General features: G+C 42.5%; 1 protein-coding gene across 4 annotated transcripts in view; it reads left to right on the forward strand.

Moving 5' to 3' along the window:
- EP300 (E1A binding protein p300) overlaps window positions 1–13960 on the forward strand; it is a 106973-nt gene that overhangs the window by 80227 nt on the left and 12786 nt on the right. For all 4 annotated transcript variants that reach the window (XM_073644154.1, XM_073644156.1, XM_073644155.1 and 1 more), the window contains exons 22-27: window positions 3994–4071; window positions 4651–4718; window positions 4798–4948; window positions 8752–8898; window positions 12057–12170; window positions 12254–12419. In XM_073644154.1, coding sequence (XP_073500255.1) covers window positions 3994–4071; window positions 4651–4718; window positions 4798–4948; window positions 8752–8898; window positions 12057–12170; window positions 12254–12419 — 724 coding nt within the window. The remainder of the gene's footprint in view (window positions 1–3993; window positions 4072–4650; window positions 4719–4797; window positions 4949–8751; window positions 8899–12056; window positions 12171–12253; window positions 12420–13960) is intronic.

The raw sequence follows: 13960 nt of genomic DNA on the forward strand, positions 1-13960 counted from the left end.
TGTCACAGCTGACCCTTTACCTTTGCATACGCTGCTTAGACATTTAATACAACTTTTTTGTTTTAATTTTATTATGACCTTTGCACAGGCTCAATACAAAAGATGGTCCGGGTCTATGTGTTTGTTTACTGAAACAAAAGATGTCAGAGTATAAAAAAGCCTGTTGCCAGTGTGAAAATTCCAAGATTTCTATTTTTAATACAGATTGTGTTATGTATAAAAAGGCATTTTTTTTCTTTAAAAAAAAAAAAAAAAAAAAGCATGATTAACACTAAACCTTTTTTACTCAATAGGCCATTCTCTTGATTAGCTTCACTGTAATGTTATTACATCTCAAGCGGGGAGAGAGACCTGCTGCCCGGCTCCCCCCCTTCCTGTCAGCGGGGAGAGAAACCTGCATGGATTTATATAGTGTGACCCCAAAGAATGGTTAAAAATAAATCTATATTTACCTTCTGATGGCCCCTGCAGTCTTGCTTCGCTCCGTCCTGGCTGCCCGCTGCTCGCGGTACACTACACTGAAGGACCTGCCGTCACATGACTATGACGTCAGCGCAGGTCCTTCAGTCCACCGCGATCTGCCGGCAAGGGAGGACGAGCGCAGTGGGGGCCGTCAGAAGGTAAATATAACATTTATTTTTTATTTTATTCTTTTTTTACAGGTTCCATGGTACCCAGGTCCGGAGGAGAGTCTCCTGTCCTCTAGACCCGGGTACCATCTGCACATTGAAACGCGTGGAATGCGCATCTACATATTCAGTGATGCGTAATCCATGCGTTCCAATGCAAGTCAATGGCGGCGAAAACGCAGCGCTTCCGCAAAATAATTGGTAGTGCTGCGTTTTTTTCCGCAAAGATAATCCACAGCGGAAATTTCCGCAGCATGTGCACAGCATATGCGGATTATCATTGGGGAACATGGCAGGCCTTCTACCATGCGTTTTTTAAGCGTTTCTGCAGCGTTTTTGCTGCTGCGGAAACGCTTAAACGCATCGTGGGCACACAGCCTTAAATAGGTTAATTGTTGAAGTCGAGTAATTACGGACACAGCGATACAAATGATCAGATTTTTATTTTTACATTATATTACATTTTTAATTTTTTTTACTTGGTTTTTTATTTTTGCCGTAGCCAATTTCCATTTTCCGTTTGTTTTTTCATCCCCTTCAAGTATGGTGAAATTGTGGGGGGGAATATTTTTTTTTTGTGAATTTGTTTTTACTGTGTACATTTTGTTGTTAAAAATGAGACTGCAACATGATTCTCATCAATACGATTATGGGGATACCCAACATTTCCATTTTTTTTTTAAATGAAGTTAGTGGTGAAGAAAAAAACTGAAGTTTGCAAGTTTTGGGGGGTTGTCACCATGTTCAGAGACCTGTGACATTTGTTTTTCGACCGATGTAGCTGTGTGATGGCTTATTTTTTGTAGGGCGAGATGATGTTTTTGTTAGAACCATTTTGGGATAGAATTGACTTTTGATCACTTGTCACAGCCTTTTGTGGAATTGCGGCTATCAAAAGAAATCATAATTTTGTCGTTCTTGAATTTTTTTGTGATTTATGGTGTTTACCAATTGAGTTAATTGTTTTTATGTTTTGATAGATTGGACATTTGAGTGTAGCGATACCACATGTGTATTTTTTTATCTTAATATCTTCTCAATGCGGGGAAAGGGTGGTGATTTCAACTTTTTTTAGGATTTATTTTTTACTGTTAGCCCCCTTAAAGGACTTAAAGATGCGATCATCCAATCGCTTGTGCTATGTGCAGTGATGCCACAGCATCGCTGCATGTAGCAGAAATGAGTCTCCTTTGAAGCTCGGCTCCATACAGGGTTTCATAGGAACTCCATATTCAAATTGTCTCTTAAGAGAAAAAGAGGGCTTTAATTCTATAGCGCCACCTATTGGAAGCAGCAATTCTACAAGTCCTCAGTTTTAGACCTCAGTCCAGAGCCTCTCACCTAGCCAAATCAGTTCTCATACTTTGCACTGACGAGGGCCAACAGCCCGAAACACCGCGTTTGCAAATTGAGATTCTGATTTGGCTATTATCCTAAGTCATATTGCACAACTCTTTAAAGGGTTAATTGTGACTTGTAGGATTGCTGCTTACAATAGGTGGCGCGATAGAGTTTAAGTCCTCTTTTTCTCTGAAGAGGCAATTTGCATATTAAATTTCCCAGAGGAGCATTGCACGGCAAATAAGCTTCCTTACTTTGGCATGCCAGAGGCTTTGTCAGGCTGTGTGCCCACGTAGCGTTTTTCAAGCGTATATGCTGCGGAATTTCCGCAGCGTAAACGCTTGAAAAACGCATGTATATCCGCACCCCATGGTCCCCAATGGCATTCCGCAATGTCAATGCCCATGCTGCGGAAAATCCGCAGCATGTTCATTAATTTTGCGGAAGCGCAGCGGAATCAATGTGCGGATGGTACCCAAGTCTGGATGAGAGGAGACTCTCATCCAGACCTGGGTACCAAAGAACCTGTAAAAAAAAGAATAAAATAAAGTTTATACTTATCTTCTGATGTTTTCCCTCCGTCGCGCTGTTGTCTGAAGGACCTGCCACGTCATTGAGTCATGTGACCCACCACATGACTCAATGACGTCACCGCAGGTCCTGCACACAACAGCGTGAGCCGCTCAAGCCTCCGGACGGGGCAGAGAATGCATCAGAAGGTGAGTATAAACTTTATTTTTTTATTTTTTACCATTCTGAACAAGTTGTCAAGCACTTTTCCAAGTGATGCTTGGAGAAGTGCTTGATAACCCGCATGCGGAAATGCATGCAAAGACGCCTCACAAACGCTTCTACCTGGCGGGAAAACCGCATGTAATATCCGCATGCGATTTTCCCGCCAGGGAGAAGCGTAAAAAATATGCTTCAGGTCCGCAACGTGGGCACATAGCCTCACTCTCCACAAGGAGAAATGTTACTCGTTAGACCTCAAAGGAGCTCTGTAATGACAAGCACGGGGGTTATCAGCTGACCCCCGGGTGTCGTGGTGACCCAAGATCACGTCACAGGCGCGCCGATGGGATTTAACAAGTTAACCACTACACCCGCGATTGTTACAGGCAGGCCCTGGCTGTAATCCACAGCCATCACCTGCTGGGTATGGGGCGGGCTTGCTCCACACCCCAGCTTCTGACATGCGCCGTACATATACTTATACTTTTTCTTCTTTTTTTAAATCTGTAGTCCAACTAACACATTGTCTTCAGTGAGCTTGATCATGCACTGCAGTAATATTGCAATGTGTTATGTCAATCCGCAAAAAGCTGATCACAATTTTATTAGACCATGCCATAAAAAGTTGGCAGCCATGTTGGCCATTGTTAGGCCCCGGGCCACCATAGCTACCCATCGGCACCCCTAATTGTCACATGGGTCGGATGGGCTTCAAAGACTGCCTCAGTAATAATCTAGATGACTGCAGCATGTAGAGGGTTAAACTGGCAGGATTGGCACAAGTACTGACCCCAGCAGTTGAAGCCGGAGCGAGCATCGCTAAGTAATACCGCTCCTCTCCTGCCACAGATCTCACGGTGGCACTTACAGAACCCGCGGGATGAGCCTGATTGTCACAGGGGTAAAACTCAATTTCTTCACTGGTCAATAACTAGTTAATGTGTATGGGGGCCTTCAGATCTCATTTGCAGTTCACATATGATAGTAATAAAAACCTTCATCACTACTGGGTGTAAAAAAAGGGCTCATGCACATGGCCGTATTACCATCTGCATTCAATTGCTGTAAATTCCAAAGTATTCAAAAGTATTTTCTGCTAGATTCTGAACGAATCCAACAAAAAAAGCAATAAAAACAGTTACAACTGATTCTCCCCTTTTCTACAAACTTAGAAAGAGAGGTTTACATGTGCCTCAAAGTAAGAGGTGAGAAAGTCAGGAAATTTATCACCTGAATAAAGCTCATAACGAAAGTAAAGCCAGTGTGAAAAATTTTTCTTTTTTTGTTTTAGATTTGTGGAATGCTTGGAATGTGGTCGAAAAATGCACCAAATTTGTGTCCTGCATAATGAGACCATTTGGCCAACTGGGTAAGTATGCATCAGTGATTTTTCACTTAATTAAAAAAATGTCATTGGTTTGGATCCTAGTTTTATCAATGTTTGGGCAGTGTCCATTTTTACCATTGTTGTTTCATCAGTGATTTAGTAAGTACAAAAAAAAATTACATTTCAAAGTTTTTCCTATCCATTACGTGGTTAATCACGGACAGCAAACTGGTTGTACACCAGTGCAATTCTTATTCTGTCCATGTTTTTCATGGACCTGTAGACTTGTATGGGTGATTTTCATCCATGACGCTGATATAGATATATATCTCTATATACACATACATACACACAGTCCGCAAAAAAAACCAAGGGCAAAATTATGATCGCTAATTGATTTGCATCTGAATTGACTTAAGGCTGAGCCCATGTAGTCAGGATGTGGTTGGAAGTATGCAGATCGCATAGTAGCGCAGTCACGTAACACCTCCCCCTTTTTTGCCGGCAATACTGGCGAATCCTAACGGCAGTGCGCACACTGTAAGGGTTCAGAAGTCTGTAGTCGCATCGATTGACCAATTTTTGGTTTTCTAAAATTGTGATTTCTATTCCCATCTGCAGATTTGTGTGTGATGGCTGTCTAAAGAAAACTGGTCGCACCAGAAAAGAGAACAAGTTTTCTGCTAAAAGTAAGTGTTTGAGAAAAAGTTCTGATAGTGCTCTCTGAAACCTGGCATTGTGTTTAACACTTGCTAACCTTTTTCACAGGGCTGCCAACTACAAGGTTGGGCACCTTTTTGGAGAACAGAGTTAATGAATTTCTGCGTAGACAAGCAAATCCTGAGGCTGGAGAGGTGTCTGTGCGTGTTGTACATGCATCAGATAAAACAGTTGAAGTAAAGCCTGGGATGAAGGCAAAGTAAGTACAATATTGAAATATATTTATATAGAACTAAAGCTTTCAAGGCATAACTGGAAGCTGTAGACAAACAATTCACTGATCTACTCTCTGCTTTATATTGTTTATCAATATTTGATCTATTCAGTTATAATATTTGAAGGTCTGTGTAATTGTTGGTAATAATTTTAAGTCATGGATACTATAACTTGGTATTTTTTTATATCCAGTACTGAATAAGATTTTCCTTCTGTCATTAAAGAGAATAGGAGATCATGAGATTCATGGTGCCTGAGCCATGGGCAGCGGCATGACTCAGACATTGGCTGTGTTATTGCAGCCAGGCATGTTTTTCTCTAAGATGCTAAGGGCAAGCTCCTGATGTCTACTTCTTGCCCTACTTCCCATGATTGACAGGTCTCTCCTTATAGGTGTATACAGAGAGAGACCTGTCAGTCTAGGATTGGGAAGAAGCCGTCCTAAACTAATCATCTGAGGCACACTGTCCCTGGTCTGTGTTTTCAAATTATGTTCTGTGAAATGATACAGCCAGTGTTTGATTCAGGTTGTCTGTTTCTGTCAGCATGACTCTCATGCTTGGTTTTCGTTAAAGGATTATTCTCATTTTGTGTATTGAGAAGCACCTGCTCCATATCTTCTTTCACATCCTTGTTGCTGGGGGGTGGGCCTTCATAGAGTGTCTGTTTTTGATTCAGTCGCTTCTGCTTGCTACTGTAAAACATTATTGGTCTAGCTGTGCTTGTTCTGAAATCTACGCTGTTAGCACTATACTTGCATATAGCAGTGCCAATCCCATGGCTCAAGTGGGAGATCTGTTCTGAACAAAGAAAAATGTGGAGTCCAGAGGATTTTGATTTTGAAGGCCTGATAACAGCATCTCTGAATCAGGAGCTGAGAAGGGGGTGGGGAAGTGAGCAGCCGTGTAACTGCTGTATAGAAATTAATGTTCTGGAGAGAGCCAACTGATATTGCAGGATTTAGCGCCTCACCCTGGAATGTATCTACTGTACATACTGGCCAGGCTCTGGTGGTCAATCAACAGAGCCATATGAGGGCTTGTTTTTTTGTGGGATGAGTTGAAGTTTTTATTAGTAACCTTTTTGGATTGTTCTATGCTGAACAAATATACAGCAAATCAAATTGTATTCATGTACATTTTTACACAGTTATCTATATATTAAGTGATAAAAACCGAAAGAAATTAACTGGAATAGAAGTCAGTATGCATGCAGCGTGTAGGCCCATGTTCACACAGACAAAACCCAAGATAAAAACGAAATTAGCAAATATCCTGAAGTAAATAGCAATTATGCTTGAAAATAATATAGGGTATTTGTGGTTAACATAATTTTGTTAAAAAATGTAAAAGCCATCCCACCACGTCATGGTGACCCTATTCGGGACGGTCCCAACCTCTAGTATTAAAACCTTACCATATGTCTAATAATGTGAATAAGGGCAGAGCAGGACAGAGTCCCTGACTAAGGGCTCTTTCACACGTCAGTGTCTCCGGTACATGTGGTGATAGTTTCCACACGTACTGGAGACAGCGTGTTTCCATGGACCGTGTGTCTGTGGGAAAAATACGTTAACATGTCCGTTTTTTACTCGCTGCACGGGCCGCAAAACGTCCCACACATGACATCGTGACACGTACCGGCGCTTGTGAATCAGCGGTACAGTTAGCGCCGGGTGCTGAACGCTGCCCTCATCATTGTACCTTGTTGGCATTGCGATCAGCTCCAGCAGGGAACAATGTTGAGTAGTATTCTGCTTTTGCAGTGTCCAGCTGTAAAAATGAGCACAAAATACAAAAAATCCTTATGCTCACCTGTCCTAAGTGTCCCCCTCTGTAATCCACAACTAAAATAATAAAAAAAACTTTGCATCTCCATAATCGTACTAATGAGAATCATATTGCCAGGTCATTTTTACCAGACAATTACCTTTTTTTTTTTCTTCTTCCTAAATGCAAAATTAAGTCTTTATCCAAAAAGTCTTCCATGTAAGTTTTCTACGATTTTGCTTCTATGCTGTGTATACAAGTTCTTTATCTTGCTGAGTACTTTAAAAGCAAAGTTACAAATTTGGCAGAACACTCTGCTCCTGGTAATGATGTCTCTCTGCTCTCCTCTTTCTTCTGTCAGTGTAAAAGATAGGAGCAGCAAGGCAGCTCCACATTGTGTAAAGATTCGAAAGCATCTACAGTCTCTGGGAGGGCAGAGAAATCAGGTTGTTGAAAAGGAAGAACGTGCATGAAGATTAAATGGATGCAGGGTAGATATCAGCTAATAGATACAGCAGCAGACTAGATTCACATTCAGCTGATATTTCACTCCCACAAGAGGCAAAGTATCAAGCTTGGAGTAGGCTGCCAACTGCTTCTCAGGGTCTGAAAATGAATGAAGTAATAAAGATTGCAGGCTGAAACTTGGTTGCTTAGGTAAAATAAATTGCACTACTAACACCCTTTTGCCACTTCTATCGAGTCCATTTAGAAGAAATGGTAAAGACAGGCAATTGTAAGCATCAGAGCATCTCCAAAACACTCTGGGCTTTATAGGGTGTTAAGGCCCCGTCACACTAAGCGATATCGCTAGCGAGATCGCTGCTGTGTCACGGTTTTGGTGACTCACCAGCGACCTCACCAGCGATGTCGCTATGTGTGACACTTTGCAACGATCAGGCCCCTGCTGTGAGGTCGCTGATCGTTGCAAAGTGTCCTGGACCATTTTTTGGTCGTTGGCCTCCCGCTGGCCAGCACACATCGCTGTGTGTGACCAGCGGGACCAACGATCTGGCTGGTAACCATGGTAAACATCGGGTTACTAGGGGCACGCGCGCACTTAGTAACCCGCTGTTTACCATAGATACCACTCTGCTACTGTGAGCGGAGGCTCCAGCGCACGGTAGCAGAGTGGTATCCATGGTAAACAGCGGGTTACTAGGGGCACACGCGCACTTAGTAACCCGATGTTTACCATAGTTACCAGCCTGCTCCTGCTTGCAGCAGGCTGGTAACGGGAGCAGGACATCGTGGAACGATTCTTTCCACAATATCGTTGCTCCCCTGATCGCTGGTGAGCCTGCCTGTTTGACAGCTCACCAGCGATGTATTAGCGATGCAGCAACGATCCCTGACAGGTCGTATCGTTGTCGGGATCGCTGCTGCATCGCTTAGTGTGACGGGGCCTTTACTGGAATTACTGATTACTTACCAAGTAACCTAAGAAGAGACAAACAATGAAGTGTTAATAGGATCCCAAAACTCTGATACCTACAGTGGGTAAGTGATCATTAGGACAGGCTTTTTACATTCTATGGATGGCTGGACTCGTGTCACTTGCCATTGGAAAAATGGCACCAAGATGGAATATGGAGAGAACCTTATGGTAGCCAGGAAACCTTGGGTCTTGGCATCTTTGGATGTTACTTTGAAGTATCCCACCTACCTAAATACTATTGCATACAAGTACACCTTAATAGTATGGTATTCCCAAATGGCAGTTGCCTCTGTTAGTGGCTAAAGTGCTCTGCCACACTACAGATTTATTCTGGAGCAGATAAGACAGCTCAAGTTGTATTGACTTGCCTCTCGATTCCCCAGATTTAAAATCCAGCGAGTCCTCTGAGGGATGTGCTGAGAAAATAAAAAAAGGGGGAAATTCAGCGTCTACGTGTCATCTTGCCGGACTTAACAGATCTCTTCATATTATACCTGTTTATATTACTAATCTGCTATTCAATTGTGTTTTAAAAATAGTTGACACAAAAGGCTTACATGCAACATATATTGGTTTCAGGTTTGTAGATAACGGAGAAATGGCGGAGTCCTTTCCATATAGAACGAAAGCCTTATTTGCCTTTGAAGAAGTAGATGGTGTTGAGATGTGTTTCTTTGGTATGCATGTACAGGAGTACGGCTCTGACTGTCCACCACCCAACCAGAGGTAGGTACACATAGCTGACTTTTGGCTGAACGTTATTTTAAGATGGCAATCAACATGAATTTGCGCCTGTTAAAGGAGTCATCAAGGTTAGAAGAATAATGAAAATAGTATTATAGAAAATAAAGACTAGAATCAATTATATATCTGTATCTTATCTCGAAACCTCTCCAGATCAAGTACTGTAAATAAAACAAAATTTAAAGGGAACCTGTCATGTCCTTTTTAGCCTGTAAACTGTCCCCAGTGCGGCGTTAGTGATGCAATCTGCATCACTAACACTTTTTTTTTTTTGTTAAAAATGGAGGTCTAATCGTGTGCAAAAAGCACTTTATACTGTTAGATTGTACCTGCGCGTTTAGTCATAGGGGTGTGCTTTATTTCATTGTCACGCTTGTTGCCGCCCACGCAATTTGAATGATGTTCGTGGGGTTGCGCCGACGTCATGCAAATACGCTTAGACGTTGTGCAAGCACAGGATTTTTCACTCTGGGGGCCGTGCTTGTACTGTGTTTGGGGAGCCGCGCTTACGTTGTGACGAGGGGCTTCAGCCGTAGAGTCAGTGAAGCTGTGCAAGCGCGGCTCTTTTTCAAAGCACATTTGATCGACACTGCGCAAGTGCAGGATTTTTCAAAGCATATTTGAGTGACGTCAGTGCAACCCTGGGAACATCATTCAAATTGCGTGGACGGGGACTGAAATAAAGCACACCCCTATGACTAAACGAGCAGGTACAATCTAACTATGTAAAGTGCTTTTTGCTCATTAGACCTCCATTTTTAATGGAAAAAAACGTACATCACTAATAACGCACTGGGAGCAGTTTACATTCTAAAAGGCCATGACAGGATCCCTCAGTACATAGTGAGTGGTGGCTGTAGCCACGTCTGCAGCACTGACTGACAGCCGGCTCTGCAGTTCATCAGTACAGAGCTAGCGGTCAGTCAGTTCCTGGGCGCGGTCACTGCTGCTGCTCACTATCTACTGAGTAGTGACTGACGGGATGTAATAAACTTTATTCCTCTCAGTCAGCCAGGCCTTCAGTGTGGCTGCTGTGCAGCCCCAGAGTGCTAAAAAAACCATATCTGTAGGTTGTGTGTTTTTCACATGACAGGTGTAACATTTTAATTGACTTTAGTAATGTTTGTGGACTTCTTAATGTGCTTTTTGATTTAGCAAGAAAAGTGTAATTTTTCCCCACCTCATATGGTTATGCCATGGATGCCTAGTAGATGTGAGTCTTCCAATCTGCAAGTCAAAGTTGCTTCTGATGGTTGATGTTCCTGAAGTAAAAAAAAGCTGATCAAGGTTCATCTCCATTCAGTCTTCACTTGGAGGTTGCCATCTTGGCTTGCAGGATGGGTTTATAGCATTTAAATATGCATTACGTTTCTAAGGTGGGAATACACCTTTTAATTCTTTTTGCATCATATTTAGCAAATACTCATACTACTCCTGGTTAGGACTAGCACAAAGAAGACTTGTGGAAGTAGGATGGAGAGAAAAAAATGTCTGACCTCACTTTTTTGTATTTAGAGTTTGCTTCTGAATTTAATTGCCAGCTTTCTGCATCTATGGACTTGGTTGTTTTTCATTATGTTTATGTGCGAAGATGTATGGAGGCTCCTAGATCTGTTATCTTTATACTCCTACTAATATATTCTGCGTGGTCAGGCTTGGACCGGCCTACGGGGGAACAGGTGAATTTCAAAGTGGGCCCCTCAACCACTGCGGGTAGTGTTTGGCACCGTACACTTAATGCAACATATACAGACAAGCAGCATCTCACCATTTATTTAACAAACTACTCAGTTTATTAGTATATAGAAGCAGACACAAATTTGTGAACAAGGTTCAGGTAATATTGCATGCAAGTTGAACAGTAGGCCCCAGTAATCAATGTTACTGGTGGGCCCTGGGCTCTCCAGTTTGACACAATACATGATGAAAGTTGAAAAAAATATAAATGTCAGAATTGCTGTTTTTTGCCACATTACATCCACTAAAATATGAAGAAAAAGCAAAATTTTAATGCACTCTACAATGGTGCCAATGAAACTGACCCTCCCTGGAGTTATCAGTAAGGGGCCCTTGCGGTGTACCTCTAACCATCAAAAATCTATCTTGGTGATAAAAATAACTATTTGGCAATGTCTGCTTTACAGCTAAACCAGCCACCTTTAGGGTATGTGCACACCTTTAAAGGAGTTGTCCAGTACTTTTTTCAATTGCCCTAATGTGTTTAGCATGTGGTCATAAGCATTTTTGTAATTACCTTTAGTTGTATATATTGCCTGTGAGCGGCGCTATCCCTGGCCGCTCACAGGCACCACGTGACCCCCGGCTGCAGCCGGCTCTGACATCCGCTGATGTCACAACAAGTTCTGGATGTGGCTGAATGATGGGCTGTCTGCGGAGTTACCCCACGCGTCACACCCGGCATCCACCACGCTCTCTCCCTCTCCTCATTCATTGGGAAAGTGCGCGGTGGATTCTGGGTGTGACGCGCGGGATAACCCGTGACATCAGCGGAAGAAAGCCGGCTGCTGCCTGGGGTCACGTGATGCCTGTGAAAGGTCAGCAATAGCGCCGCTCACAGGCAATACATACAACTAAAGATAATTACGAAAACACTTATGGGCACTTGCTAAATACATTGGGGCAATTGAAAAAGTACTGGACAACTTCTTTAAGTATTTAAGGCAAAAACTCTGCTTAAAATACCCACGTTTTTGTTGTTTTTTTTACATGCTTTTTGTTGCATGTTTTCCCCCACTCGTTAGTATGTGTGAAATCTGCAGCCAGACACTGAAAAAATTGACAGGCTGCACATATTTATTCTGCAAGCAAAAAATAAGCAAAATGTGCATGAGACTCCAGGAATCTCATTCACATTGCTGGTACTAGGAAATCCATCCTTCAGGTTTTGTGACAAAACTGCTCGGAAAACATGACAAAAGTGCAACATTTGCACAAACCCTTAAATTCCGACAGAATCCCCAACATAGTGCTCGATGTAGAGTACTTTACAAGTGATGTGAACCTAGCTCTTATCCACTGGGAACGTCACCATCAGCTGCCAATATATATGTATACGTTAATATCTATATCAAATTTGTATAATTTTGTAAAGATTTTTTCTATTTAATTTTCTCTTTTAGGAGAGTATACATTTCCTATCTTGATAGTGTTCACTTTTTTCGGCCAAAGTCTCTGAGAACAGCTGTCTACCATGAAATTTTAATTGGATACTTGGAGTATGTTAAGAAACTTGGGTAAGTTACATAGGGTTTGGTAAATGTATAATTATACCAGGTAGTAAGGATTTTCTCCACGACTGATTTAACATTTTTGCCAGTTATACAACAGGGCATATATGGGCCTGTCCTCCCAGTGAAGGAGATGACTACATCTTCCACTGTCACCCCATGGACCAAAAGATACCAAAACCCAAACGCCTGCAAGAGTGGTACAAGAAAATGCTGGACAAGTCTGTGTCAGAGCGCATTATTCATGACTATAAGGTCTGTATAGCTTGTTCTAAAAAGTGTGTTGTAGACTTGCATAATGCTAAACTCTAATGTAACCAGAATCCCTTTACCAAGAACTACCTGTCTCCTAGAAGACCACAATCCTTGTGCAACTAGGACGTCAGTATAAGTGATCTTCTTTAACCACATCCCATCACAGCGTTGTCTTTTCACCTCCTAATTAATGGACGTGACACTTTCCATTACCACGTGGAAATATGGGCGATCTTCACCCCTGGTCATGAACTCGGAGATCCCATTGTCTGACCCTGCTTACTCCCCTCTGCTAGCGCTGTCAGTATTTGCAGCAGCTCCATTGAGACCTTATATGTCCTTGTCTAGTAAGTTTGACAGAACGAGAGCTCTCTCGCTGTCAATCCATCGGCTCCATGCAGCTCAGCTGTGGTAGACAATGGATGACATGGCAACCCAATGCCCTATCACTACAAACCTCTGCAGTGTACTGTGTAATGGCTCTGTCTGACCATGCAGAAACATGGTCTGATCATACCACAGCTCCTTGCAAGAGGAGGAATAAGTGATTATACAGAAAATCTAACAGTGGCTTGCAGCTGTTTTTTTTCTGTAAGGTAAAACCTAACTCATCCTGTTTTATCACAGGAGCGAGTGTTTCAGCCACTTTTCTAGCCCTCTGAGCTCATCATAAATCAAGTCAGTGATATGAGCTCAGTGGCCACAGGATCTTCTACCTTATTGCCTTGATTTATGAAGAGCTCGGGGCTGGAGACGCGTCACAAACACTCGATTTAAAAATAAACTATGTGTGTTAATGTGTGTGTGTGCGTATAACAGGACAACAAAAGTAGTGCAAGATAGTATATATGTTCTGTCAAATCATACAAGTGATCAGTGATTTGGACTCTTAATCTTGTAAAGGGGTTGTCCCACAACGTACAGTTTAATAAAAAAAAAAAAAAACGCAGCATAATAAGTTCCCCAATTGTATGTGTTAAAGAAAAATATGTTCCTGTCCTGAGATAATCTCATAAATGTGTCCATGCTGTGTAATGGCTGTCTCTCATTATTTAGGAACATGGTCGGCACATACCACAATTCCTGGCCAGGGAAGGAAAAATAAGTGACATGGCAGTGGCAAACACAGTACCCTCCACATGCGTTGTGTGGTGACCCTACTGACCACCTCTTCCCCCATTCCCTCAATTCCCCTGACAAAGAATAGTGACCCCCACCTCAGTATGATTCTCCAACTGTAATCCCCACACAGCCCTCTAAACAGTATAATGGCTACAAAAAGTACTCCTTACAGTGTTATGGGCCCCACATAGTCCTCCATACAGTATAACAGGGCCCTGCATTTCCTTCCATACAGTAGAATGGCCCCACATAGTGCTCCATACTGTATAGTGGCCCCACACAGTGCTCTGTATAGTATAACGGCCTCACACAGGGCTCCATACAGTAGAATGGAACCCATAGTCCTCCATGCAGTATAACGGGGCCCTGCATTGCCTTCCGTACAGTATAATGGCCCTACATTGGGGGACTCACCTGGT

The sequence above is a fragment of the Phyllobates terribilis genome, unplaced genomic scaffold (assembly GCF_046119375.1).
Source record: "Phyllobates terribilis strain yellow unplaced genomic scaffold, ASM4611937v1 Scaffold_8__6_contigs__length_399053987, whole genome shotgun sequence".
Taxonomy (NCBI): Eukaryota; Metazoa; Chordata; class Amphibia; order Anura; family Dendrobatidae; genus Phyllobates; species Phyllobates terribilis.